Consider the following 27,163-nt stretch of genomic DNA (forward strand, 5'->3'; position numbering starts at 1 on the left):
GTCTTTTTGTCTATGTGTATGTTCATTTCTACCCTCTTGAGTGAGGGGAAAACTCCTAGACCCCACCAAGCCCTTCTTTTTATGAATGGGGAAAACTGAGTTGCCAGGGAGAGGGACCACATGACTTCTGAGAGAAGACAATAGACAGAAGCATGGTTACAAAGTTTAATGTGATCTGAGCCCCTCTGGAGGCGCCAGAGTCTTCACTCTGTACAGAGGACAAGAGGGACTGGCTCATAGGGGCAGCATGGCCCCAAAAGAGGAATATTGTCCCTGGGGAAAAGAGGCATCCCTAATGCATTGCACGGGCTTGAAGTGGGGCACACGAGGGGAGCAGGAAGCAGAGGTGGCTAAGAATAAGAGGGTCACACAGAAGAATACTATAAGGTTAGAACCTCGAATTGTACCTTGGAATTCTAGACCTGTAGACCTTTTGAATCTTAAAACTACAGTGTCTAGAATCTTAAGATTTAATATTGTGGATTCTTGGATCCCTAATTAAAATCCTAGGAAGTCAGAATGCAGCGTAGAACCTAAAGGCGTCCAACATTAGAAATAATTAGAACTTTGGTATCTAGTTAGTCACAACTAACTGTAGAGTCTTATACATTGGATGCTGAGGATCCAGAATCTTGGACCAATAGAACCTAAAGTATCTCGGAACATAGAACAGAACAGCATTGGAATCTTAGAGTTTAATAATCTAGACTCTTGAAGCATATATCTCAAATCTGAGACACAGAATCTAGGTTCTTAGACTAAGTCTTAGAATATCGCATCTTAGAACATTAGACCTTAGAACCTCCCTCTGTAGATTCTTGAACTTTTGAATTGAAGATTCTAGAATCTTAGACCTTTAGGATCCAGAATCTTATAATAAGAGCTTTGAGGATCATAAAACCTTAGAGCCTATAATTGACCATCAGAATCTTAGAACTTGAGACGAAATTTTGAAGACTTATGATCTAGACTCTTGTACTCTAAGAGGATAGGAACATCAATTTTTAGGCCTTAAAACCTCCATGTCTAGAATTGTAGGATTTTAGAATCAAGAATCTCATAGACTAAGGAAAATAAACTCTAAAATCAGAGTCTTAGATCCTAGACCTAGAGTCTTAGAACTTTAGAAACTAAAAACTTACAGGCTTTATCAAGAACCTTAAAACCAGAAAAATCTAGAGCCATAGAATCTCAGAGTTTTAGAATACAGGCCTTAGAACTTCCATCTCTAGAACCTTAGCACTTTAGAATTAGAGACTTTGGAATTTCAGGTCCTTAGAGCCAAAGACTCATAGCATCTTTAAAACCTAGAACCTTTGAATCTAGATTCTTTAAACCTTAGAATCCAGAATCTTGGAATGTTAGACCTAGGAGGACCCTTAGAGATTGCAGACCAACCCCTTTCTGGTACACAAGGGGACACTACGGGGTGGAAAGGGAGAGGATCTGTGTGGGATGGAAATGGAACAGGTAGGAAGAGAGGGCTGTGGTTAGGGGTAAGGCCTGGAATGGGGAAGGAGTGGTGGTGGGGGGGGTTGTCCCCCAGTGGCAGTGCCTAGCTTGGGTCCTGAGAGGGAGTCCTGGGGTGGAGGGTTGTCTCAGGCTCCATCCTCCTGCCCTGGGGGTGTTGGGGAGCCCCTGTCAGCAGGCAGTGTGGGGCCGGGGGCTGTAGAAGGGCAGAGGACATAGCGTCCAGCAGGATGGACCTCGGCCGCAGTGAGGCAGCTGCAGGAATCCTTAGACTCAGGCTGTGGTGGGGGGTCAGCTCCTCCAGCAGCTCCAAGGGGTTCGGCACGACTCCCACCCTCATCCATGTTGACATAGAGGATTTCATCGGGCTCCTGGACAGGGGGCAGGGCCTTCAGAGCGTTCTCCAGATCTTCACGCAGCTCTGCGAAACTCGGCCGGTCCTGGGGGTTCAGCTCCCAGCACCGGGACATCAGCGCGTACCTAGGACAGCAAAGTAGGGGATGGGAGATTGAGCAGGGGCTTAGAAGGGGATTGTTCTGGGAGTTTGGGGGCAATTTAGGACACTCGGGACTGGGGGACATTTCATGGGACTGGAGGTAACTATAGCAGTTTGGGGGCATCTGTGGGGATTAGGGAATCCTCAAGAGTTTCTGAGGGGTTTCTAGGATGCTCGGGAGCTGGAAAGCATCTTGGGACACCCCTTTGAGTATGGGGTAGTATTCTGGTGATGGTTTGCTAGAGCAGAGCTTTCCGGTGTGTCTCCCCAGAACAGACTCTGGCATCAAACCCTGCAAGCTGTGTTGGTTTAAAATACGTGTGCAAATTCTTTGACATTCCTCCCTTCAAAAGATGAAGCCTAATTTCTCTCCCCTTGACTGCAGGCTGGATCTAGTGACTCGATTCCGACTCAGCAGCCGTCCCTGTGAATGTAACGTCTGTAATGTGACACTAGCCTTTAAAAGGCATTGTGACGCTAGCCTGTAAAAGGCACTGTGGCTACGTCTTTGCTTTTCCTCTTGCAGTGCTCCTGTGGGGTAGGCCAGGATGGGGTCCACAGAGCAAGGAACTGAGGCCTCCTCCGCCGCAGCCATGCAAGTGAGCTACCTTGAAAGCGATCTTCTCTTCCCAATCTTCAGATGGCTGCAGCCCCATCTTGACTGTAACCTCATTAGAAACCCTGATTCAGAATCACCCTGCTAAGCTGTTCCCGGACTGCTGACCTTCAGAAACTGTGTGAGGTGATACATTCTTGTGGTTTTAAGGTACTGGACTTGGGGGTATAGTTAACTAATACACCCGTTATGCAGCGTTTGGCAAGTGACTTACCCTCTCTGTGGGCCTCAGTTTCCTCATCTACAAATGGGAATAATAATGGTATCAACCCACCTCACATGACCATGGTATAAGAACCAAATGAATTAATAATATATGCAAAGCAGCTAAAACAGTGCCTTCTGGTAAGTTCTTAGAAGCATTAGCTAAATTTTTTTTTTTTTTTACTCCCCTTAGCTTTTAAAGCACCAAGGAGGACCTGAGGAGTATGCAACCCCAGGCTGTCCCCTCCTGACCTGAGCAACATCTTCCTTTCCCCCCGTCCCCAAGTGCTGGATAAATGTTCTGCTCTTCTGGGTGCCAACAGATGACACAGTCTGATAAGCACTGTCCTAAAGGAGCCCAAGAACATCTCAGAAGAGAACTGAGAGTCTGGAGAAGCTCAATATAATAACCTGGAGGGTTTTGCAGAGGGTTCTGGGTGCTGAAGGGCATCTGGGGGATGTGTGGGTGCTCGGGAGTCTGGGATGGATTAGAATTTGGGGAGAGTGGGGCTCTCAGAGGCAGGGCTGCCAGGTAAGGTGGTACAGCTATTTACTGCCCATGAACACCTGGCCGAAGGGAACAATCTAGCCTGCACTCCACACACAAGGCAAAGGAAAAAAAGAGAGCCTTTTGCTAATTGACCCCGTGGACTAGTAGTGGTCTTGCAGAGAGTGTCGGCGAGGGGGCAAGTGGCCTTCCCAACAGTCTGAGGGAGTCTGTGCAGGTTTTACAGGGTCCTGCAAACATCAGGGCCAGTGTGGGCTGCTCCGGGTTCGGGAGTGAAGTCTGGGGTTGGGTGGGGGTTCCTAGGGTCCTCACAGCCCGTCCAGACAGTCCACCGGCTGCTTCAGGCGATTCCCCTGGCGCAGGTAGTCGTAAATCTCGCTGTTCTCCACTCCTGGATATGGGGTTTGGCCCCGTGTGGCAATCTCCCACATGGTCACCCCGAAGGACCACTGTGGCAGGGCAGAGGGGAGATAATTAGAGGGTGTCCCCAGCACAGAGACACCGCCCGCACACAGGTCACAGGTACAGGCACATTTACGTACACATGCATACATAGCTGTCTTTGTGGGTGCATCGTAGCTATTCACAGAACCACTCTGGCACAGGTATACACTCAGAGGTAACTTTCGTGCGCACACAGACATGCTCACCTATGCACACATTTACACACTTAACGGACACATGGTCTCGTGTATCGCCCTCCGTGACCTGGCTATGTACATGTCTACATATCGCTGTCTCTCCTAACCTGAACTGTCCACACATCCCACTTAGAACCTACCACCCTGCACACGTGAGCCTGTACCTATTTCGAGCGTGACCATACCCGGGTTCACAGTCTCCCGCCACATCCCAGACGTGGGCGGGCCCCTGCGCGCCAGGTGCACCGCGAGCTGATTAGGCCACGCCCTACCGCCGGTCCCCGTGCCCATTATGGGCGCACGTACCACATCGCTCTTGCTGGTGTAGACGCGGTCGGCCAGGCTCTCTATAGCGATCCACTTGACGGGCATCTTGGCGATGCGGCCCTGGCGGTAGTAGTCCCCGTTGTATATCTTCTTGGAGAGCCCAAAGTCCGCCACACAGACAGACATGTTCTCGTTCAGCCTGCCCGGGTTGGGAGAGGAACAGGGTGACGGCACTGGCCCTCTCCACCAGGAAGCCTGCCCTCACTCTCAGGCGCATCTCCACCTCCCAGCTCTGGCTGTCCTGCTCGAGGGTAGGGATCGGTCTCCTTTCCTTGCCCCAGATTCTAAGGTCCTTCTTAGGCTCCTTAGGTTTGATTCTCCGATTTAAAAACAAAACAAAACTGTTTTCTTGACGTATACCACATATACGGAAACTTGCACAAACTGTAAGTGAGCAGCTCACTGAATTTTCACAAACACACCTGTGGAACCAGCAGCACCCAGATCAAGAAACAGAACATCGTGGGACATCATATAAGGAATATCGCACAGTAAAGAAAAAGAACAAAATTACCAATGCACACACGATATGGACTAACCTAAAAAACGTCATGCTGAGCGAAAGATGCCGGACACAAAGGAGTACAAACTGCACGATTCCATTTATAAGTCATTTAAGAACAGGTGACAGAAGTCCAGAAGAGTGGTTATGCCTCGTATCCATCCCTTGGGGCAGCAACTGGGAAGGGTATTAGGGAGCTGGCAGGGGCCCAGAAATGTGCTTTCTGTTGAGCCAGTGGCCGTTGTTTACATGGGTCTATAGACATGTAAACATTCATTAAGCTGCACCCATTCATTAAGATGTGCATATTTTAGTGTATGTAAAATATACGTCAATTTTTTTTGGAAGGAAACTTTATTCAGTGCAAACAGCTCAATTGTGCACATCGATTTTTTTAAGTACGAAAAAGAAAGAAACACATTACCAGTCCTCCCTTCCTATAACTAGCCCTCCAAGGACTTCTCCGATCTTCACTTCTAACGGTGTGGATTACTTTTGCTGCTTTTTTGTGCTTTACAGAAATAGAAGACTCCCTGATGCTTCTGTCTGGGTTTCTGGGGTTCTGTTTTTTTAAGAATTGATGATTTCCAGCCAGGGCGATGGGCTTGGGCCGTAACCAATCGGCAGAGGCCATGGAGACCCCTGCTATGCTAGGAGTTAAACTTTAACTCCTGGGTCCTGGAGAAGTCCAGAGGGTCATGGAAGGGGGATGGGGAGGGCCGATGCTCAGGCATCTAGGCTGGTGGCTGTGGAGCTCATGGCAGTCTTGCGGTGGTGGGCAATTGCCAACTTGGTAAGGAAGTATTTCAGTATTTTCGCTTATCGAAAAAGCAACGAGGGCATGATAGTTGCTTTCTACTCTGATTTCCAGTGTCATTGTTATACTGGGGACTTGACCAGGATCATCCCAAATTAAGAAATAAACGAGTTTCCATTTTGACTGGTCTGTCCAAGCCTTTAGGTCTACTTTCTCGTTAACAGGAAATACAGGGAACAGAAGAACGAGCAAATGGCACCACAAGGAAATAGACACATATACAGGACTTACTGCAAGACAACTGGCCGGGTCTCTTCCAAAAGAATATGCCATAAAATATAAAAAGGTGGTGACGGGGAGACTATTCTAGATTAAAAGAGACCAGAGGGGCATAACAACCAAATGCAATATTGGGACCTTGAATAGATCCTGGTTCAGGGTAAAAATAACCCTAAAAGACATTTTGGAGGACAGTGGAAGAATATGAATATGGATTAGGTTATGTTATGGAGTTATTGTTAATCATTTTTTGGGTGTGATAACAGAATTATGATTATTTAGGCATAAGTCCTTATCCTTAGGAGATACCTACTGAAGATTTAGGGGTGAAGTGTCACTATCTTGGCAACTTACTTTCAAATTGCCGAGGGGAGAAAGAGAAGAGGGCAGACATGTGGCAGAATCTCAACAAGGAGGGTATACATGGGTGTTCATTATGCAATTCTTTCAACTTTTCTCTAGGACTGGAATTGTTGAAAATAAAAAGTTGGAGGAGTAAATACATTTCCATATTCCCAAGAGCCGTGAACATTTAAGCATCCTGTAGAAGATTCTCTGGTTCTCCAGCTGTGAGTCCAACATTGTAACGGGACTAATATTCTAAGCCTGTGTTTACACACGCACACACACACGTACGCACAGCCTGCCCTCACCGTAGGCCTGGTTCTGGCCTATTTTTTGCTTGCCCATTAGTGGGGTGGTCTGATCTCCTCATCCAAGGCGGCCCCTTCCCAAGACAGCCCTAGGCCAGACATTCGGCACGGAGGGGGACAGAGATCAGTCGGCTCTGCCCTTTTGCTTACCTCATGTTGCTTACTTAGTCTGCCCCCTTGCCTCTTCTCTCCCCACATCCTAATACTCCTTTAGGATCTCAGTTCAAGGCTCACTTCCTCCAGGGACCTTCCCACTCCCCTTGGTGACCTCTCTATCCCAGTCTTGAGTTTTGACCTGCCTGAGGGGTATACGTGTGTGTGTCTAGCCTCCTCTTTCATCTTCAGAAGGAGGGAAGTTATTCCCCGAAGAAGGGACATGGTCTCTGGAAAGCCCAACACTCACATGCAGTTCCTGGCAGCCAGGTCCCGGTGTATGAATCTCTTGGTACTCAGGTACTCCATGCCACTGGCAATGTCTGCCATGAACTTCACCAGCATCTGAGTGGGCAGGAACTGGGAGTCCAGGGCAGGAGGGAGTAGAGGTCAGCAGAGTCCCCGAGATCCATCCCTCCTCCCTCTTTCCCGTCCTATGTGTGCCTTGCTCTGCCTTGCAATGCCTGCCCACGGCTCAAGAATTAAATCCGACCCCTTTCCAATGAGGTCCTATATATTCCTTCCTGTCTTCTCTCCGATTTGATCTTCTACTGTTCTTGCTCTCGACATACGCTCCAGCCAGAGGCTTCCTTTCTGGTCTTCAAATGATCATGCTTGTTCCCACCTCTAAGCCTTTGCCCATGTTGTTCCTTCTGCCAGGACTGTTTCCTCCCAGGTCTCCCCATCTCCTGCCAGGTAGCTCCTTCGAGGTCACCTCCTCGGTGAGGCCTTGTCCATCGAAACTGAATGCCTGGCCTCCTATCATTCATCCTACTCTATTTCCTTCCTAGCACTCAAATTATCTTGCTTATTTATTTAACTTGTTTATTGCCTGGTCCCCCCAATGGAAGACAGCTCCATGAGAGCAAGTTCTTGGTGACCATGGTCTTCGCAGTGTTTGAGCAGGGCTGGGTACCTGGTAGGTGCTCAATTAATACTTGTAGACCAGATGATTAAATGCTCTCACCACCGGCTGGTCCCCGAGCCGGGAATAGAGAAGGAAGCTGTGCAGGTCTCCATGTTTCATGAACGGTAAGATGACCACAGGTGCTGGGAAACCCTCTCGTTCGGATCCCTGGAAACAGACGCCTGAGCCCCCCGGGCAGCCCTGTCACTCCAGGTGGACAGAAGGGGAAGCCGCCCCCTCCTCCAGATGTGTCTCTCCCTCCCCATCAAATCTGGCCTCCCAATTGTCGTGTGGGGTGGCAAGGACCAAGCTTCAGAGAAGCCATTTCCAGCACTGTTCCCAGGAATTTTTCCCCAGCCCTCCTAGGGACCTCAGCTATTTCTGGAAAAGGTCAGAAGTCACATTCCAAACTGAGGGAGAGAAGGAGGGGAGAGCTTGCTGGCTCTGAGAGAGGGGGTGACAAGGAGCCTGGAGGTTCCACCTTCCCAGTGCCACAGGGAGGGGTCTTCACGAGCCTATAGACTCCCTAAATCTGCACCCCCCTCACCGATGAGCCTCATGACGTTGGGGTGGTCGAATTCCTTCATGCAGACAGCTTCGCTCAGAAAATCCTCCAGCTCCGACCTTGTGCAGATGGCAACTTGGGGGCGAGAGGAAGGTGGGTGAGGAGGAGGGGAGGGACGAGGAGGGAGGACTCCTCCTCCCCCTTCACACCATCGTCACCATCATCAAACGTGATTAGTAAGTGCCAGGCGCTGTACGCAGCGCTGGACATATATTAACTCATTTAATCCTTGTAGGTGCTAAAGATGTTTTAAAGATGGGGAAACCAAGCCACACATGGTTAAGGAACATGCCTGAGGGCACACACAGCTTGCAAGTGGAATAGGCAGAGTTCAAAGCCAGGCACTCTGCCTCTGGGTCCATGTGTGCGAACCACTCCAGGCTGCATCCCAGTGCATCTCCAATAGCCTTGGGGGTCCATCCATATGATTATTCCCATTTTTACAGCTCAGGACACACTGGCTCATCAAGGCAAAGTGACTTGTGCAAGGTCACACAGCCGGGATTCACATTCAAGTCAAGAACATAACCTGGTACATAGGAGGAGCTCAATAATGAATGAATGAGTGAGCGAGTGAGTGGGTGAGTGAGTGATGACTCCATAACCCAAGCTTCTAGGCCCTGTGATTCAGAAAGGATCATTCCTACCTTACCTCTAGCCTCAGCCTGACCCTCTGTGCTTCTTCCCTGTGTGGAAAGGACTTCCTGCCCTGGACTTCCTGTGCTGTGTGACCCTGGACCAGCTCCCACCTTCTCTGATGATGTAAATAATACAGGCACAGTCCACCTCAACTGCACGTACTACGTGCCAGCCCAGGCATTAAGCGCTTTACCTCACAACACCCTAGGAGGTAGAGACATTATGATCCTTTTTCCACATGAGGACTGGGCAGCTCAGAGAGGAATGAGATCACACAGCTGATCGATGATAAAGCCAGGTGTACCTCATTCCAGACCTTTCCCGTTCTGCTATGTATCGCGTGGGGCTGGCGCCTAAAAACTACATTTCCCAGGCTCCCTTCCCTACTGGATTCTTATGGGAGTTTGCCAGTGGGAAGCACTGATGGGAGATTGGCAGGTGGGAGGAGGAGGGGAGCACCCGGGTTATTTCACTCTCTCTATTTCTGCTTCCAGTATGGCCTCGGTGTGACTATGTCTCTGTTGTGTTTCAAGCTCTCGCAAGGTTTCCCCGAATTCTGTGATTCCCAAATCCTGCCGGGCGTCCCTGGCTGTGGGCTCTGGTAACACCACTTCCTTCCTCTGCCGGGACCAGTACCAGGCCGTGGGGGTGCACATGACGCACCGCTGCTCATCTGCAGGTCGCCTCGCTGGGCCCCGGAGTTCCTCCAGGCCTTCCTACCCCTTCGTACTAATCTCCCCATACTAAATTCCTTCTGTCGAAGTACCTAGCAGGGACTCCGTTTCCTGCCTGGAAACACTGGGGTCCTGTAGTGTGAGGCTAATTTGCTGTTAACTTTTCTGCACTTCTGCTTCCTTGGTGGCATGGGGCAGGAGCCTGGGGCCACAGGATGGGGTAAATCTGAGAGGATGAAATGAGTTAATACGTGCGTGCCCGGGGGTAGGGGTCCCACACGTGTGCACGTGCCTGCGCAGACTCACTCTTCATCGTCTTCACAGCCACCTTGAGGATGGAGTCGTCCTGGTTGAGCTGGCCCTCCATCACTGCTCCGAACTCTCCTGTGCGGAACCAGAGGGAGACGTGGACATCGGGGGGGCCCCATGGGGACTGGTTTCTTGAGGTTGCGTGGGGCGGGGAAGTGAAGGACGTCACGGCGCAGGGGTGCGTGTGTGCGCGCACGTGCATGCGCTGCGGAGGCTCACCTTCTCCCAGGGTCTTCCCCAAGGCCACCTTATGCCGGTCCACCATCACATCCCGCAGCTTCTCCTTCAGCTCCTCACTGATGCCCAGGCTGTTCACTGCATGGGAGGTGGGCGTGAACAGAGCCACGGAGCTGAGCGGACATTCAGGCGACAGACACTCTCCATAAAGCTTATCCCTGTCGTTAAACTACTGAAATACTCTTACATTCATTCAGAAATAGCTACTGCCCTGAGCACCCCCCACCCCTAGCTTAGCTCCTCCTCTGGAGTCCCTGGACCTTCCCCCAGCGCAGCAGCTGAAAGGTTAGAGCTCAGCACATAACTTTGCTCCCCAATTGGTCAGCATCCTGCCATACCGCTTGTTAAATATATTCCTTAGCTTTTCATTGAAGTATATTCTGCACAAATTATAAGTGAGCAGCTCAGTGGGTTTTCACAAACCAAACCCAACAGTGTAGCTAGTGCCCGGACTGAGAATGGACCATGACCTGCCCTCTCGGGGGGTCGTTTTCCTGACCTCTCTCACCACAGATTAGCCTTCTCCGTTTGTAAACACGGAATCACACATTACGTTCTCTTTTGTGTCTGGCTTTTTTCACTCATCGTAATGCCTGTGAGACAGTTTAGTTGTGTGTAGTTGTAATTTCTTCATTTTCATTGCTGTGTAAGAACAGTTCTCAAACTCATTGGCTTCAGGCCCCCTTTACCTTCTTAAACTTATGGAGGGCTGCAGAGAGCTTTCATTTATGTAGGTTATACATATATTGACATTTACTGTATTCAAAGTTAAAACGAATAGATTTTTAAAACACAAGAATACACAGTCTACGGCCATGCCACCCTGAACAAGCCCGATCCCATCTAATCTCAGAAGCTAAGCAGGGTTGGGCCTGGTTAGTACTTGGATTGGAGACCACTTAGGAAGACCAGGTGCTGTAGGCGTAAAAAATAAAAAATAAGGAATTGTAAGCTGACAAGGTCATTGCAATCTGTGAGGTCAACCAAAGGTTGCCTCACTTAAAAAAATAAAAAATAAAGAATACATGAGCACGTGATCCATCAACTAACAGAGTGATGACATCATCATACATTAGGGAGCTTCTGGAAAACTCCACGGAATGCATATGAGAGAATGAGAGTGCAAAAGAGCAACGAGCGTCTTGGTATTATGACGAGAAGAGTTTTGACCTCACGGGCCCCCTGCAAAGGCCTCGGGGACCCCCAGGGACTGGATCACACTTTGCGAACTGGTGCTGCATGCTATTCCGTTAGGTCACTGTGACCTCCTCGCTTCCTCTTCCTTCTCCTCTTAAATAAATGTCTTTCCCAGCCCTTTCCATTATCTCCCTGGGGCCTGGCAGCCTTCTCACTGTGGGCTAAGAAGAGACCTAACTCTGTTCTTTTTCCTTCTGGATTTAAGTTTACCCAACTGGAAAGATGAAGAGATTTGACTGGGTGACTTCTGATGTTCCTCCTTAGCTGGGACCCTTCATAACTCTATAATCCTCTAATACAGGGGTCCCCAATCCCCAGGCCATGGACCAGTACCGGTCCCTGGCCTGCTAGGAACGAGGCCGCACAGCAGGAGGTGAGCGGCAGGTGAGCAAGCGAAGCTTCATCTGTATTTGCAGCCGCTCCCCAGCGCCAGCATCACTGCCACAGCTCCACCTCAGATCATCAGGCGTTAGATTCTCACCGGTCCCTGGTGCCACAAAGGTCGGGGACCGCTGCTCTAAAGGACAGTCTACAGTTCTAAGATTCTATGATTTTCAAGATCCTAAGAGTTTATGGTACCAAGCCTATAATTTTTTTAGGCCAAAATCATATCCCGTAGCTTTTCCTTCAGCTCCTCACTGATGCCCAGGCTGTTTACTGCGTGGGGGGTGGGCGTGAACAGAGCCACGGAGCTGAGCGGACATTCAGGCGACAGACACTCTCCATAAAGCTTATAACCATTGTTAAACTATTGAAATACTCTTACATTCATTTCAGAAATAGCTACTGCCCTGAGCACCCCCCACCCCTAGCTTAGCTCCTCCTCTGGAGTCCCTGGACCTTCCCCCAGAGCAGCAGCTGAAAGGTTAGAGCTCAGCACATAACTTTGCACCCCGACTGGTCAGCATCCTGCCATACCGGTTGTTAAATATATTCCTTAGCTTTTCGTTGAAGTATAATCTGCACAAATGATAAGCGAGCAGCTCAATAGGTTTTTTTCTCTACCATTCTATAATTCCAAGACACAGTTAAGAGGATGGATGGACGTCAGGGTGAAACTGCCTGGGTTTGAATCCCAGCTCTCCGACTGGCAGGCTGTGGGGTCTTGAGCAAGTTACTTCACCACTATATGCCACAGCTTTCTCATCCGTGAAGTGGGGGAGATAATGCACCTACTTCACTGGGTTATTGTAAAGATTAAATAAAGCGACATGTGTATAGCAGTTAGAACAGCGCCTGTCGTATAAGAAGTGCTAGGGTTAGCTGTCATTATCAGCATCATAATCATCTCATCATCATCACCACCACCACCACCACCATCACCACGTTGCTCTAAGATCCTATGGCTCTGAGATTTGCTTTTCTAAGATTTACTGTGTCTAAGATTCTATTATTCTAAAGTTCTGTGTGGTTCCACAATTCCATTGTTTCTTGGATCTGTGGTTCTAACATACTAGTATTCCAAGGCCCTCAGAAACTTTTGGTTCACGCATCTATAGAAGCCTAAATCTTCAAACTCATTATCCTCAAACCAGGGCAGGGAGGCATAGGGTTGGTTCACTTACAGGTGGCTTCAGTGGTCCGGCGACTGTAGGATTTGCGAACGCGGTATCTGACCACCAGCTCACCCCTCTCCACTGTTGGTTCAAACACCTCTCTGGGGAAAATGGGGAGGAGGTGAGGGCAGGGCAGAACCCTGTGGAACGCCCTCCCTTTGCCAGCAGTAAAAGCGAGCACCATCCCATCCCCAAGCCCTGCCTGCTGTCTGCTCCAGACCTTGTTGAGCATGTCTTGTACTGCTGCCTTCTGCCTTCCGTTCATTCCCCAGACCCTCGCCCCCATTCCAATACTCGGCCACCTCTCCTCCTGCACCATCCTCCTCCTGGTCTGCCCACCTCCAGCCTCTTCATCTCAGTCCACCTTAGCCTCCCTACCCATGGAGGTCCAACTCACCCATAGCGGGTTTCCTTCTTCCGCCGGTGGACGAGGAACAGAGTCAAGATGAAGACGCAGGCGGCGGCCACAACGGCTCCCAGCAGTACATACCACCAGGGCCATGAGAAGGCGGGGGCTGGGGGTTCACTCACTGTCAGGGGCATAGGGGACAGGTCATGCTGAGGCCCTGAGTCTAGCTCCTTGGGACCCAAGGGGGTAACGTTGAGGGGAGGCAGATGTGGATATATTTGAGGAGGCCTGTGATGGGTACATTGATATATCTAGGGAGACTGGGCTGGGCAGGGCAGGGCAGGGCTCACTGTGATACGAATAAGCATTAAAGGAGGAGCGTGGGACTCGTAGGATGGGTGAGGTGAGGTAAGAGTGGAATGCGCACTCGAGCAGGATGTGATGAGTGTGGAAGGGGTGTGAGATGGGCGCGAAAGACTCGTGGTGGATGGGTTAAGAGTATGCAAGATGGGCTGGATGGGCGCGGGGCGGGCGTGAGCGAATCTCAAGTACTGTGGGGGTGTGTGATATGTGTGACGACTGCGCATGGAGGGAGACCCAGGGTGTGGAAAAACGGGAGTAGGGGAGAGAATGCACGCAGTGGAGGATGGGCGCGTGAAGCACGCACAGAGAACGTGCCAGGACCGTGAGGCTTCTGGGACAAACGACCGATGAGTATGTTTGAGGAGTGTGCGATGACTATGAAACGGCCTTCCTAAAGCGAGGGGTGAGAGTGGAAGAAACGTGCAGAGGGGTGTGGTATGCACAGGAGTGAGCACAGAACGTCAGAGGAGGAGTTTGGGGTATACGAGAGAGGAATACATAAGGAGCTTTAGATACAAAGAGTGAGCAGTTGTCTGTGAGGATTAACTTTGATGGAGAAGAGTGTGCAATGAGCATGTAAAAGGACAGACGAGGAGGAGGGGGTGAAAGGGAAAGATGTGTCAGAAGGATAGTAGTGGCTATGTAAAGAGTAGAGAATGAGTGTGTGCGGAGTGTGCCAGGAGTTGGGCGGAGTGTGCCAGGAGTTGGGCGTGGGTGCGTGTAGAGTGGGACTGGGTTAGGACTGGCTAGGGGTGAGGCAGTGATGTGTAAGCAGTGTCCCGTCGGCGTGCAAGGAGAGTCGTAGAGTGTGAGACAGTGTGGACCGAACGTCTTTTTAATGTTTGCCACGTGAAATGGATGGTGAACGTGCAAAACGTGTGCAGTTTGCGAACGCACTGGGTTTGGGAGGGACGTGTGAGGGGTGAAGGATTATGATGGGATGAGTGTGAAAGGAGGGTGAGTTAGTGTGGAAAGGGTATGCAAAGAAATGCAGGGAGGCATGCGAGGACTATTTAAGGACAGAAGAATGAATTAAAGAATGAATTATGGGTGTAAGAGGAATATTTGAGAATCGTTGAGAAATATTTGAGAGGGATGAACGTGAGGGGGATAACTCATCAGTCGGTTTGTCTATCTGTCCGTCCATCCGTCCATCCATCCATCCATCCATCCGCCCACCCGTCTACCATTCACCGAGTACCTACAATGTGCTTGGCTATTCAGGGACCACACAAACTCAAGAAGGAGAGGATCAGAGTGATGAGTCTGAGAAACACGAAAGGGAGGTGCGAACCCCATGTGTGTGGTAATGGGGTCCTCGCTGGGCCCTGAGGGAAAGGAGGGCAGAGAGGAGGTGCCAAAGCCCTTACCCAGCTGGTGCATTGGCTGTCTTTGCCCTGTGAGGAGAGAAGACAGAGGGAGGACATGCTCAGGGACAGCAAGTCTGGCGAGACGTGAGTGAAGGAGCGAGGCTCTCAGTAAGGTTGCAGGCAGGCACAGAGCCTAGACTGGAGTAACACTGAAAGTTGCCAGGAGCAAGTCAGGGGCATCTGAGAGAGACGAGGTCCTTGTGGGGAGCTTGAAGGCAGCCGAGCGTGGCTTTGGAGTTACCTGGGCGCCAGGGCTCCAGGGGCACAGGGAGGCTCCAGGGTCCGTCCCCAGAGGCGGTGTAGGCTGCCACGCACACCGTCAGGTTGGGTACCGTTCTGTCCCCCCGCAGCTCCAGGGTCACTTCTTGCTTTAGCCCTATGTCCATCAGTACCTGAGACGTCCAAACGTGGCGTCAGGGTGGAGCCTCAGGCCCCTAACGTAGAAGCCTTTCCCCCCTCCCCCTGCCCGCCTCAACTCCCCATCTTTCTCTCCTCGTCTCCAGCCCCTCCTCCCCTACCTCTTCCGACCCTCATCCTAATCTCCCTCCTTTCATCTCCACGCTCCATCCCGTGCCCACTAAAACATCAGATCCACCAGGACAAGACTTTGTCTCATTCACCGCCACGTCCTCAGGTCCTAGCTCAGTGTGCGGCACACGGTACTTTTGTCGAAGAGCTGAACTCCCAGCTTTTCGCCCTCATCTCTCTGTCCCCTTCTAATTTCCACCCTCATTCCCACCCCATCTCTCAAGCCCCCAGGGGTGCTGTTCACTCAAGACCTTTGTGCAAGGTAGGAAAAGGAACCTCTTCCTCAAGATGCTGTGCAACTATCTAGTGTAAAATCATCAGAGTACATACATGTGTCGACTGAACCGCTTTTTACGATGATTTGTGGATGGCCACTCCCTCCCCCTCCCCCAGGCCTCTCTAACGTTCCCACACCGGCTCTCCTAGGTCCCAGGCGGGGTTGCACACTACCGCCCGGCACAGCTGTCATGTCTGCCTATCATCTTCTCTTCCCCATCTCCCTCCTCCCCAGCTCCTCCACCCGACCCCAGCCAGCAGCACCCACCTCGGGGGTGTCCTGACCTCGATAGGCCAGCCGATACCCTAACAGGGTGCCCTGCAGGGGCGCCGCTGGCTTCTGCCAACGCACGAGGGCTTGGCTCCCATTCAGCATGGCACTAACGTTCTCAGGGGGGCCCAGGGGCACTGGAGGACAGGGAAGAGGGGAAGCTGGCACCCCCACCTCTTCCTGACCCCCGCCCCTGTTCCCAGGAAGTGGGGGCAGGGTGCAAAGGGCATGCATGTGGGCAATTCGTGCAGGCCTCCCAGGAACGGAAGCATAGGGACAGGGTCCGGGAGAGACGCCAGTGGGCTGTGCTGAGTGGGGGACTGGACAGGAAGGAGATGGAGGCCACACGGGCTAAGTGGGTGAGAGGAGATGCTGGGGGTGGCACTGACGTGAGCGAGGTCCAGCGGGGCAGCGGGCAACGTCTCCCCCTCCCTGGCTCCTTCTTACCTCCCTCCGGCGTCTCCATGGGAAGCCAGTGGGTCCAGGGTGAAGAGCCCTGGCTACTGGCACACGCCACACGGATGTGATAAGGGGTGTGAGGACGGAGGCTGCCCAGCCGAAGTCGGTGAGGGGGAACCGATGCTTGCAAGGTGAGGGGCTCCTCCGGGGGGTCTGGCTCTCCCAGCCTGATGCCCACCCCATCGTCTGACAGCACAGCCTGGGGAGAGGAAAGGGCATGAGGACAGGATGGCCACGCACTCTCACGAGGCAGTCACACAACACACGATGGTGGCGGTCCTAGAGTGATTACACAACTTCGCAAGGATGTGTGTGTGTGTGCTGCAGCTTCATGCCAGCGCCACACGGGCATCTGCATTTGCAAAGTGAGGAGACTACCCAACTGCACACACACGTGGCTCTGTCATCACTTGCAAAAGCCACCTCTGGCAAGATGTTCCCTCTCTGAGTCTCGGTTTCCTCGTCTGTAAAATGGGGGGAAAACAATGGCTCCCTACTTCACAGGGTCAACTGAACTCACGCTCCTAAGCGTTTAGAGGAGCGCCTGTATATATTGAGTGTTTGTCGTGATTGGTAGTTTGCGTGCTTGCGTGTGAGCCTGCCCATCAACGAGTGTCCAACTCCTCACGCCCTGCACAGTGGCACACGCTGGCACACCCACCTGGTCCCCGAGAACCGCATGATCAGGATGGCATGGCCACAGCTGGGGAATACATCTGCGCAGCATGCAAACTGGTTTGCACGTCAGCTAACATTTCTTAGGTGCTACCTATGTGCCGGGAACCCTGCTAAGCTCATTTTGGGATGAACTCACTAACTTCTTACCACCACCCCACAGTGGCAATTTCTTTTCTTCATTCCTATTTTACAGACAAGGAAACAGGGGCCCAGAGAGGTTTAGCCGCTTGCCCAAAGGCACACAGCCCCCACATGGGGAGACAATACCACCCCAAGGCCTAGGGAGTTGGTGGGCAGATGGTGGGGAGGCTGTCCCCACGCCTGCTCTCTGACCCACAGCAACAGACTGGAAGAGGAACCTCTTCTGGGACAAAGAGGACAAGGATGCAGACAGCGAGCCTCCCCATACCCACTTCCACTTCCCTTTTCCCTGGGATGCCCATGACCCTCCTATTTGAACCCTTTGGCCCAGTCTGTACACAGCAGGAAGTGAGACCTGCAGAGGGAAGAGAACACACTTCTGCTTTCCTGTGGACACTGGATGGGTGTGGGGTCGGGGTACAGCTGACACCTGACCTGGCATTTGAGGTTTTCCCAAATCAGCCCAGACTCTGAGATTGAATCGGTTTCATCATTTTTCAGTCAGTGGGGAGAGCCGGTCACTCCCCGTCCCTCTGGGCTTCAGTTTCTTACCTTGAAAATGGGAAGATAACAGCCACTACCTTCCACGGTTAAAATGACAAGCGAATGAGGCCGTGCTCAGGGCTTGTAATTATAAGAACGACAGCTCCATTTTAATCAAGCCCTGGCTCTAAACGTTCTTTAAGGAGGTAGGGAGCACCATTTGGATCTGGTGAGACAAGGGTTCAAATCTCACCTCTGCTACTTCCTGGCTGTGACCTTGGGCAAGTTGCTTAACTACTCTGGGCCTTAGTTTTCTCATCTGGAAAACGAGTGTAAACGTAGACTGCACTTCACGAACACACAAAAGGGTGCGTGTAAAACCGTACGCAAGGCTCAACCCATAGCTGACACTCAGTGAAAGTTGTCCATTATTAATAATTGTCATCTCTCATCCCGGGCACCGTCCAACCCTCACTCCAACTTCCAAACACAGAGAACTTCCGGCCAGAACTGGACCTCGTATTCAGAGAGCTGTTTTTTGTTTGTTTGTTTGTTTTTTTACTCTAGGGGAGGAGCAGCTTAGGTGCAGAAGGCTGGGTGTGGCCCACCTCAGCTGCTCAGCTGTCAGGTAGTTTCTGCAAAAATTCCCTAATCTGTCTGGCTCTGAGCTAGGCAATAATGAAGACCCAGTGGTGACTGAGACAGCCTGGCCCTGCCCTCCCAGAACTCACAGTCCAGTGGGGAGACAGACTCACCCCCAGACAGTGACAGTGCAGAGTGGTCAGGGCTGGGGGAACCCAGAGATGGCTCTGGGTTCCCATTCTGGCTAGAAGTCAGTATCACTAATACTTTTTAAAAAGCGAAAACAGCGAATAGTTGATTACATGTTTCCTATGTTCCAGACACTATATTAAGTTCATTACTTGCATTATTCATTGAATTCTCACAACAAGCCTTTATGCCCATTTTATAGATGAGGGAACTGAGGCCTAGAGAGGTTAAGTCACCTGCCCAGGCTCATGCAGCCAGCAGCTGGTGGTCAGGACTTGAACCCAGGACCTCTGGCTTAACTCGAGGCTCTGCTGACCCTTAACACACAAATGGCCAGGACGGGGTTTCCCAGAGAGAGACTGAGGCTTGCAGGTGTGAGTGGAAGGGGGACTGAGGTGGAGGTGAGCAAAATCTGAGTCTCACCTGCAGGGTGCAGTGGGTGAGGGAGTAGATGCCACTCAGGCCTGGGGTCCAAGCCACCTCCAGCTCTGTGGGCCGGCTGGAAACCAAGTGGAGGTCACGGGGCCGCTGCGGGAGCACTGTGGGGATGAGAGGCGAGACTGAGCTGGGGGGCCTTTGAGCCAACCTCCCCACCATGCCCTCTGCCCCAGGCTTGACCTTTGACCCGAACACTACACCCTCTGACACCCAGCTCCCCAGCGGCCTTTCCCGTCACCTGTGATGGTGGCCGTGCGGGATGTGGTGATCCCTTTGGCGTTATGGGCTTCACAGGAGAAAGAAGACGTCTTGTTCAGGCCTGCGGAGTCATATGAGGGGGGGCCCAGTGTCAGAGAGGGGAAGGAGGAGGGGTTCCTGGGCCACGCCGGGCCATCCCCTACCACGCCCTGCCCAAGAGGGTCAGCGCAGCCCAGAGGGGCACGTGCTTGGACGGAGATGTGTGGGGAGGAGCACAAGCCTTCATCTTAAACACAAAGACAGGCCTGAGGCCTCAGCCCTAACACCCCGCCAGACAGACACACAAGGTGCAGCCACATACAGGCACGCACACACACGGATAGAGATCCATGTGTATATACACACGCACAGACACTCACACACAGAAATACATACTCACACACGTAGACACACGCAAGGACACTCTCACATACACACACTTGTGCACAGAGACACATGTACATACACATAGACGCACTAGAAACACACTCACATACCAAGACACACAAATACATACACACAGACACAGATACACAGTTATACATAGGCACGCATGGAAATACACATACCCGTACATGTACATGAGACACATACACAATACACACAGTTATAGACATGGACGCACGCAGAAACACACACTCACGTACAGAAACACACATACCCAGAGCAAGACACAGACACATATGCAGAGATACACACTCACATAGATGCACAGACACAACCACACCGAGCCGCACACACGGAGGAGCATATACACCTAATACGCACACTTAAGAAACAGGCCCTCAGGGGTCCGTGTAAATCTAGAGATATTTAGTCACTCATAAGCTCGGCCCGCACCAGCCCGCACCCCCTCGCTCCCTCGGTCACGCGCCTCGGTTCTAGCCACACGGCCTCCTGGCGTTTCTGGGAAGCACACATCACACTCGTCCCGCCTATTTGGGACAGACTGTCCACCGCTCACTCCCCGCTCCTTCACGTCTGCTGCTCAGACCCCATCTAGTCACCCCGTCCTTGAGCCCCCTGTTGAAAGTCGGAGCCTCCCTGCATATGCAGCTGAATTCCCGAATTCCCTTTTCTCTTTGGTTCGTCTCATCCCAGTGTCCTTTACATGTGACTCGTGTGCCTTGTTCACTCTCTGTCAACTCCACTAGCGGGCCAGCTCCAAGACGGCAGCGGTGTCTGATTCTCTCGTCCCTGGCCGTATCCCCTGGGCCCTAAGATGGCCTGGCGTACAATAGGGGCTCCACAAATGTTTGCTGAAGGAGTGAACGCATTTACGTGTATATGCGTGTGTACTTAAGAGTGTATCTGGGTGTGTATGGAGGGGGATCGCCTCCTCTCCCCAGGGTGGTGGTGATGGGAACACAAGGAGACAGAAGACACACACACACACACACACGTGCACATACCAAGTACAGAGACAAACACACAGCACAGATACACAAACACAGAGATACACAATATACACAGATGCGCACACACCGGGCGACAGGACGCAAAGAGGACCAAGTCTTAAGGCTGCGCGTGTGACTGCGGCTCTGTGCCCGTCTGCCCGTGGCCCCGTGTGGATGTCCAGGGCTTGCGTGCCTCTCTCGCGTTTGTTCTGCGCGTGTGCGCCTATGTTCCCACCACCACCATCTACCCGCAGACACAAAGTTTCCTATTCTTAGTCAGCAGAGGGAGTGGAAGGAGGGAAAGCGGCCGAGGCCGGAAGGGGGTGGGCAGGGAAGGTCCTGGCTCCTCTGCCCAGGCGCCAGTTTCCAGCCAAGGTCAGGTGCCCGCCCGCAGCCGGGGCTGCCGGAGGGAGGGACAGGACAGCCCCAGGCAGGCGGCAGCGGGGGCAGCGGGGGGCGGGGAGCCTGGGTCTTGTCCAGCCACCTGGCACGTGGGAGCTCGTCAGGGTCACTGCCCTGGAGCTCAAGCTGCCCGGCAGAGGAGCCCTGGGCAGGAGGGGGGTTCTGGAGGCTGGTCCTGTTCCGACCGCAGCATTCCTGCCCCCGCGTGAGTCAGTCCTGGGAGCCCCCCTTACAGCGCACTTCCGGCCTCGTGGGGCGCGGCTCAGGATCCCCCTTCCCAGGCCCCGGCACCTTGAGGGAGGGGGGAGCAGGGAGAAGGGGCCTCGGACCCCTCCCCTCCGGTGGACTCTTCCTCCATAGCTGAGGAGGCCCGCTCCAGATGCGCTTTCCAGATGCAACGTCCCGCGCGCCCTCGGCTCCTGCCCCTCCCCCTCCCCGTGCTCTTTCGGAGGGAATGAGAGGGACGAAGGAGAGAGGGGGCATGCACTGAGTCAGACTGAGGGACAGGAGCACAAACGGATGAAATTCCTTGACACAGCCCCGCCTCTCCCCACAATGAATCACACTTAACACTTAGGGACCGTTACTGGCACAAAAACAGAAAACGCGCATGCACTAAGCTACACACGGGCGATGCCGTCACAAACGCACAGTGACAAATACACACTTGGTGACTTACACAGAGGCTGACGATGATGCACACGCATGAAGAGACATGAGCATAAACACAAACAAACGTGCACACATTGACTACAAACACCTGGTAAAATGTACACCTAGGCTGCAGCTGACAGACACACAAACCTCCCTGCAGATTGAGATGCGCACATCAAGCAACAATTTTACACTGAGATGAAGTGGACAAACATACACGCTAGGATCTAAAGAAGTAAATGAGGCTTTGCTCACATAGAAACACAGCCAAGCCATCAAAACACAGCCTGACACACTCAGTATTTCAGACACAGTCACCGAGATGTGAACTAATACAGAAGCACACACTTGCTAAGACACATAGGGCTGCGGCAGACACACAAGCGTGGAGACAAGGCCATGTGCACATAGGTGGCACTGATACATATCTACACGCTGGCTTTTAAGCACCCATGGTCATCCACCTAGAGGCCATTGGGCCAGCCAGTCCACAGGGAGAGCAGAAGTGTGTTGTTACCGCTTGCTGTGAATCACACACAGACACAGACACACACAAATACGGGGGCCAACGTGACAGAGTCACATGCCAACATGCTCACCCTGTGACATATCCACAACCACCACAGAGACATTCACGGACATAGACACAGACATGTAAATACACAGCCACAGTCAGTGGAAACACACCGAGAACCCCACCACATTGCCCATGGATACATTCTAACTCCAAGGAAACAGAAGCCCACACCAAGACACATCTGTGCCCAGAGGCACACACCTGTGAACTGACATTGTCGCCTCTACACCGGAGGTGTACAGAGCACACTGCCATCTCTGCCCCTCTACACTCATACACACTCCACCCTCACACAGTAAGTCACAGCTGTGAACACACGAACACAAAGGACAGATGCAGGGTGACACTATTGTTAGGGACACACACACACTCTGACGGCCCTGAGAAACTTACAGACATACTCCAAAGACTGAAACACAGTGAGACAAGTCACCCAAGCTGACAGAAACATCTCTTGAGACACACACACACACACACACACACACACTCCAGCCCACAGAAGCTGGCTCCTGTTAAGACACACTCTTGTAAGGTTGATGCAAACACTGGATACAGTGTCGCCCACTGACCCCCACAGACTGGGACACACACAGGGAACACGTCACTGGACTGGGACACACACACAGAGACACCCCCTCACAGACTGGGACACACACACACAGATCCTCCCCACACATGGCTCTACCACGTACGGATTATACGCCCAGACGCTCTTACACCTGTGGTCCCCCAAGTTCTCCTTCTTGGGATGGAGTGGGGGGCCAAACCCCCTCCCTCCTCCTCCCTGGGGTCCTGCCAGGCTGACTCAGACCCCAGAGCCACAGGCCTGAGTCACCCCTACGGAGGCTGGCATTCTCGCCATGGCTCTCTTATACACTCAGGGCCCCAGAATGCCGGGAATGTGGGCACCTCTTTCCACCCAGGGACCCGCAGCCAGGGTCCCCCTCCCCATGCCAGCAGAGGCCAGAGCAGGTTGGGGGAGCCGGAAGCTGACACCCTTCAGGGTCCTGCCAGCTCCCTCCGAGGGATCGGGCCTCCCCGTTCTGTGTTTCTCTCTCCTTCCTTAGTGAGGGGGAGCCCCCTGCACCCACGGTCCCCCAGCACTGCCTCTGACCTCTGTGTGACCCCATGCTAGGTCCCAGAAGGGGATGGTTACTCTGAGGCTCGGGGACGGGGGTTCCCCTATCACTCAGCTCTTCCTGTCCTGTGTCTGTCCATCTTGGGTTACCTTTGTGGTTTATGCCTTCCTGTGTCTGGTTTTCTCTCTCTCTGTATCTGTCATGCTCCATCTCCCACTTTCTCCCCCCGTCTTTGCTCCAGGCTCTTTGCTGTGGGCCTTCAGTGACAGAGGTGGGCAGAGTAGGGGAGGTGGAATTGAGGAGGGCACGGTGAATTCTGGTGTCCTGCTTGGGGTCAAGGGCTGACAAAGGGCCATCAGGCCCACACACACTTGGGCCGTGAAACAGCTCGGAGGAAACCCAGGACAAAGAATTCTATTCAGAGAGAGAGGCTGGGGTAAGTGGAGGGAGAAAGAGCAGAGAGACACGGAACAGGAGAGAGATGGAGCCCGGAGACAGAGATGGAGGAAGCATCCGGAGAGGAGGGAGGAGACAGAGACGGAGAGGCAGAGGCAGACTCAGAGACCAAGAGAGAAACGGACAGAGAGGGACAGGCAGAGAAGGACAGAGGGACAGGCAGAGAAGGACAGAAGGACAGGCAGACATCCACTCAGAGGCATGAAGCACTCCCTCGGTCCCCACCTCCATCCTGCCCAGGCCTCTCCGCTGAGCTGGCCGCATTCCTGGACTCACCTGGAACACGCAGTACATGCTGGGGGCCGTGGCCCGTGGCTGGAGCCAGGGGTACAGCATTCTGGAGCCAGAGTAGGTCCACGGGCTCTGGGGGCCCCTGGGCCTGGCAGCTCAGGTTGAAGGGGGTGTTGGCAGCCACAGTCCTGTCCTCAGGCTCCTCCAAGAAGTAGGGCAAGCCTGGGTGGGTGGGTGGGGGTAAAGGCTGGGTCCCTCTGAGCACCCCAGGTGTCTGACTCACTGCTAGGCTGTTGGAGGCTGTAGGATCTTTAACTTTGTGTCTGTCCCCTCAGGCTTCTGCCTCAAGACACCTGATTTCCCCAATAATGTCAGGCCCCCCCCCAGGACATCTGAGCCCCTCATGTTTCTTTTCCAGAATGTCTGACATCTCATCCCATTTCACCAATGAGGAAGCGAGGCCCCTGGGCGAGGGGTGGGGAGAAGGTTAAGTCATGCCTGTGACTCCTTATCTGACCCCAGAATGTCCTACCCCAAGCATGGCTGACCGCAGGACATCCAACGACCCCCAAGATGTCTTCTTTCCCAGACACATAATCCCACCCTTTCCTGCCCCCAATAATTTATGGACCCCGGCTTCCTGAACCCCCAAGATCCTCCAGCATCCTTTGACCTCTCAGGATTCTTGACCTCCCATGACCTCTGAGCCCAGGGCTCACCCTCAAGCCCGACGTAGCCGGGCCGGGACACAAAAGTCCTTCCTCCCAGGACCACAGAACACTGGTACCATCCCGCGTCCGAGAGCTGCAGGGACGAGAGCCTGACAGGGACAGAGGAGGGAGAGAGGTCCAGGGTTAGAGCTGGACACTGGGAGGGGGTCATCAGAACTGAGAGCGGGGGCTCTGGACTGGAAGCACGAACGGCCTCAGAAGCGGGCACTATGATTAACTCCTTTTACAGAAGGGGAAAGCGAAACCTGGGGTGATGTCACGGGCTGGAAGCCAAACAGTTACGGGGTAGCCAAGCTGGGGTTCCGAGTCAGGTGGGGCTCCTGACGGGGACTTCTCACCCACTACGTGATGGAGGCGGGGGCCGGGGACAGGGCTCAGGAGGGACGCAAGGTCATGGCTGGTCACCTGAGCTGGCTGATCACTTTCCAGTCATCCTCTCCATCTTCATCCAGGGGCACTTGGATCTGGGTGCTGTCCGTCAGCTCTAGGACCTGTCCATCCCGAAGCCAGGACACCTCAGGGGGCTCCTCGTGAACCAGGAGCTCACACCGAAGGGCCCCCATGAGTCCCCGGGCCCCAGTGATGTTCTCTGGGCTCGTCACAAAAGGGTCCACCTCAGCCTGGGAGCCTGCGGGGGGGGACAAAGAGTCAGCTTAGGGACCCTCGCTTTCTTCTGACCCCTCCGTTCCAACCCTCCTGGTCTGCCTGGGGCTGCCAGGAGCCTGCCAGGCCTTCAGGCCCACATAGTTGTAGTGTGACCTCAGCGGGGGGTGGAGGGAGGAGGCTTCAAGGGGAGGATGGGAGCCGTCCCAGGGGACCAGGGTCCAGCCTCGATCCTCATCAGCTTCCATCCTTCATGGCTGGGAAGTAGGCCCAGGATCTGGCAGCCTCCCACGCCCTGGGCTGCCCGTAGGGCCAGCCCTTGCTCCCCCTGCCCTCCTGTGGGGTCTCTAGAGATTTGACAGATTGGGCTGGTGGGTGGAGAGCAGAGAGGAGAAAAAAAAAAAAGTATATAAAAGGCATATAAGAACAAGATGGAACAAGATAAAGGTCTACACGCATAAACAAGATATAGAAAAGGTTATTATCATATACAAGAAGAAAGACAAAGATGCTATCAAGACATCAAGACAAGATAAGGTTAAAGAAAAGATATATGGAAGAAAGATATATGGAAAAAATAAGGTTTTCAACAAAATCAGAATATGGAACAATCTGAAAACAGAAACAGTGGGGTATATGAAAGAAATATATCAACCTAGAGATAAAAGTCGGATGGAAGATATATCAGAGGCTCAACGTTATAAGCTGTTCACTGCCAGAGATCACCCTGGAGAACGGGGAGAGATAAAGACAGAGACAGGGAGGGAGGGAAAGGGAGACCCACCCAGATGGCAGAGCCGAAGCCAGAGCCAGACCCTGCCCCAGAGGAGACGCAGACAGACCCAGAGGCAGAGGGAGCAGGGACGAGCCTGTGGCGGTGACTGCCCAGGGGTTCTCCCTATGGCTCTGGACCCTCTTCGTCCCGCCGCCTGACTGGGTACTCCATTCTGGAACCTTCATTCCCCGGCAGCCCCCATGCCAGCCTCTCTCCTCCGGCCGCCTCGAGTGCAGCCCCATCCCCTGCCCACAGCTTCTCTGGGCGTCTGTCGCTCCGTGTGTCAATCTCTTCCCCTCTCTGACCCTTCTAGTTTCTGTTTCTTGTCCCTCCTTTCCTCTTTCAGAGCCCCTTTCTGTCCCCCTGGCCTCTCGAGGGTTGTCTCTGTGTCTCCCAGGCTCCCTCCCTGTTGTCCCAAAGAAACTCCCTTGGGCCAGGGCAGGAGTCACCCCCAGCACCTGCCATCCACCCGCCCGCCTCGCTGCCGCCCCGGCTCCTCCCCGGGGGTCTCCTCGTTGGCCCCCATCACTCACCCTCGGGGGCCACGCACCCCCAGCAGCACAGCGCCAACCACCAGGCCAGCGGGACCCTGCCCATCCTGGGGCACTGGGTGTTCTCTGCCAAACTCTCCTCAGAAGTTGCTGGCCACCCCTGCGAGGGGAGGGGGCAGGGCCGGGCTGTCCCCGGCCCTCCCCCCAGCTCCGGGCTCCCCTACTTTGGCACTGCCCGCCTGGCACAGTGGGGGCCCTTTGCCCCGGCTCCTCTTGGTGGCCGCCTTCCCTGCTCCCCGCCTTCCCTGCTCCCCGCCTTCCCTGCTCCCCGGCCTCTTCTCTCCCTCCCAGACCTCGGCAGCCTCTTTCTCCGCCCCTGGCTCCCCCGGCCCCCGCCCACTGGGGCCCGGAGCCCCGGGGGCCACCTGGGCTTCCAGGGGTTAACTTGGAAAGGAGAGGACCAGCCCTGTCTTAAAGGGGCCCTGGAGGGAGGCTGAGGAGGGGAAGGGGCCCTGGAGGCTGCACCCCTAAGCCCAGGCCAGCCCGGGCCAGCAGGCTCGGAGGCTGTGCCTCTCTCTACCCGGCTCGGGCGCTGTCCCTCTGGGCTCCTTCGGTCTTCGGTCCGGGTAAACATTCCTCCACAACTCCACTCCCCTCAGCCTGTGCGACGCCCCCTCCCCGGCCTCCACCCCTCCTAGCCCAGCCCCAGCCAG

General features: G+C 53.4%; 1 protein-coding gene and 1 pseudogene across 6 annotated transcripts; one reads left to right on the forward strand and one right to left on the reverse strand.

Annotated features, from left to right (window-relative positions):
- Positions 1 to 151: 151 nt before the first annotated feature.
- Positions 152 to 27,163, reverse strand: AXL (AXL receptor tyrosine kinase). 6 transcript variants are annotated; one of them, XM_039842972.1, is made up of 20 exons: positions 27,031 to 27,163; positions 24,987 to 25,209; positions 24,570 to 24,670; positions 23,896 to 24,072; positions 19,056 to 19,136; positions 18,803 to 18,918; positions 16,295 to 16,505; positions 15,845 to 15,984; positions 15,014 to 15,164; positions 14,773 to 14,799; positions 13,088 to 13,220; positions 12,700 to 12,791; positions 9,920 to 10,015; positions 9,698 to 9,775; positions 8,061 to 8,153; positions 7,574 to 7,695; positions 6,857 to 6,966; positions 4,242 to 4,401; positions 3,607 to 3,743; positions 152 to 1,950 (listed from the first exon to the last, which is right to left on the reverse strand). In XM_039842972.1, the coding sequence occupies exons 2-20, from the start codon at positions 25,142 to 25,144 to the stop codon at positions 1,599 to 1,601; spliced, it is 2,535 nt and encodes an 844-aa protein (XP_039698906.1). In that variant the 5' UTR covers positions 25,145 to 25,209; positions 27,031 to 27,163; the 3' UTR covers positions 152 to 1,598. The 6 variants fall into 6 exon arrangements, with proteins under 6 accessions (XP_039698906.1, XP_039698903.1, XP_039698901.1 ...); XM_039842969.1 differs by having other exon boundaries at positions 26,493 to 27,073; XM_039842967.1 differs by lacking the exon at positions 27,031 to 27,163 and adding an exon at positions 26,027 to 26,159.
- Positions 10,743 to 10,861, forward strand: LOC120586603 (uncharacterized; annotated as a pseudogene).

The sequence above is a fragment of the Pteropus medius genome, unplaced genomic scaffold (assembly GCF_902729225.1).
Source record: "Pteropus medius unplaced genomic scaffold, Ma_sr-lr_union100, whole genome shotgun sequence".
Classification (NCBI taxonomy): domain Eukaryota; kingdom Metazoa; phylum Chordata; class Mammalia; order Chiroptera; family Pteropodidae; genus Pteropus; species Pteropus medius.

Bases quoted from the DNA above. Each gene is read 5' to 3' on its own strand.
- AXL (XM_039842967.1), bottom strand. From the start codon at position 26,144: ATGAAGGTTCCAGAATGGAGTACCCAGTCAGGCGGCGGGACGAAGAGG. The intron at 24,073-24,569 runs GTGAGCCCTGGG...CCACCCACCCAG, and splicing joins CGGCTACGTCGGGCTTGAGG to GCTTGCCCTACTTCTTGGAG. The intron at 18,919-19,055 runs GTGACGGGAAAG...TCATCCCCACAG, and splicing joins CCGCACGGCCACCATCACAG to TGCTCCCGCAGCGGCCCCGT.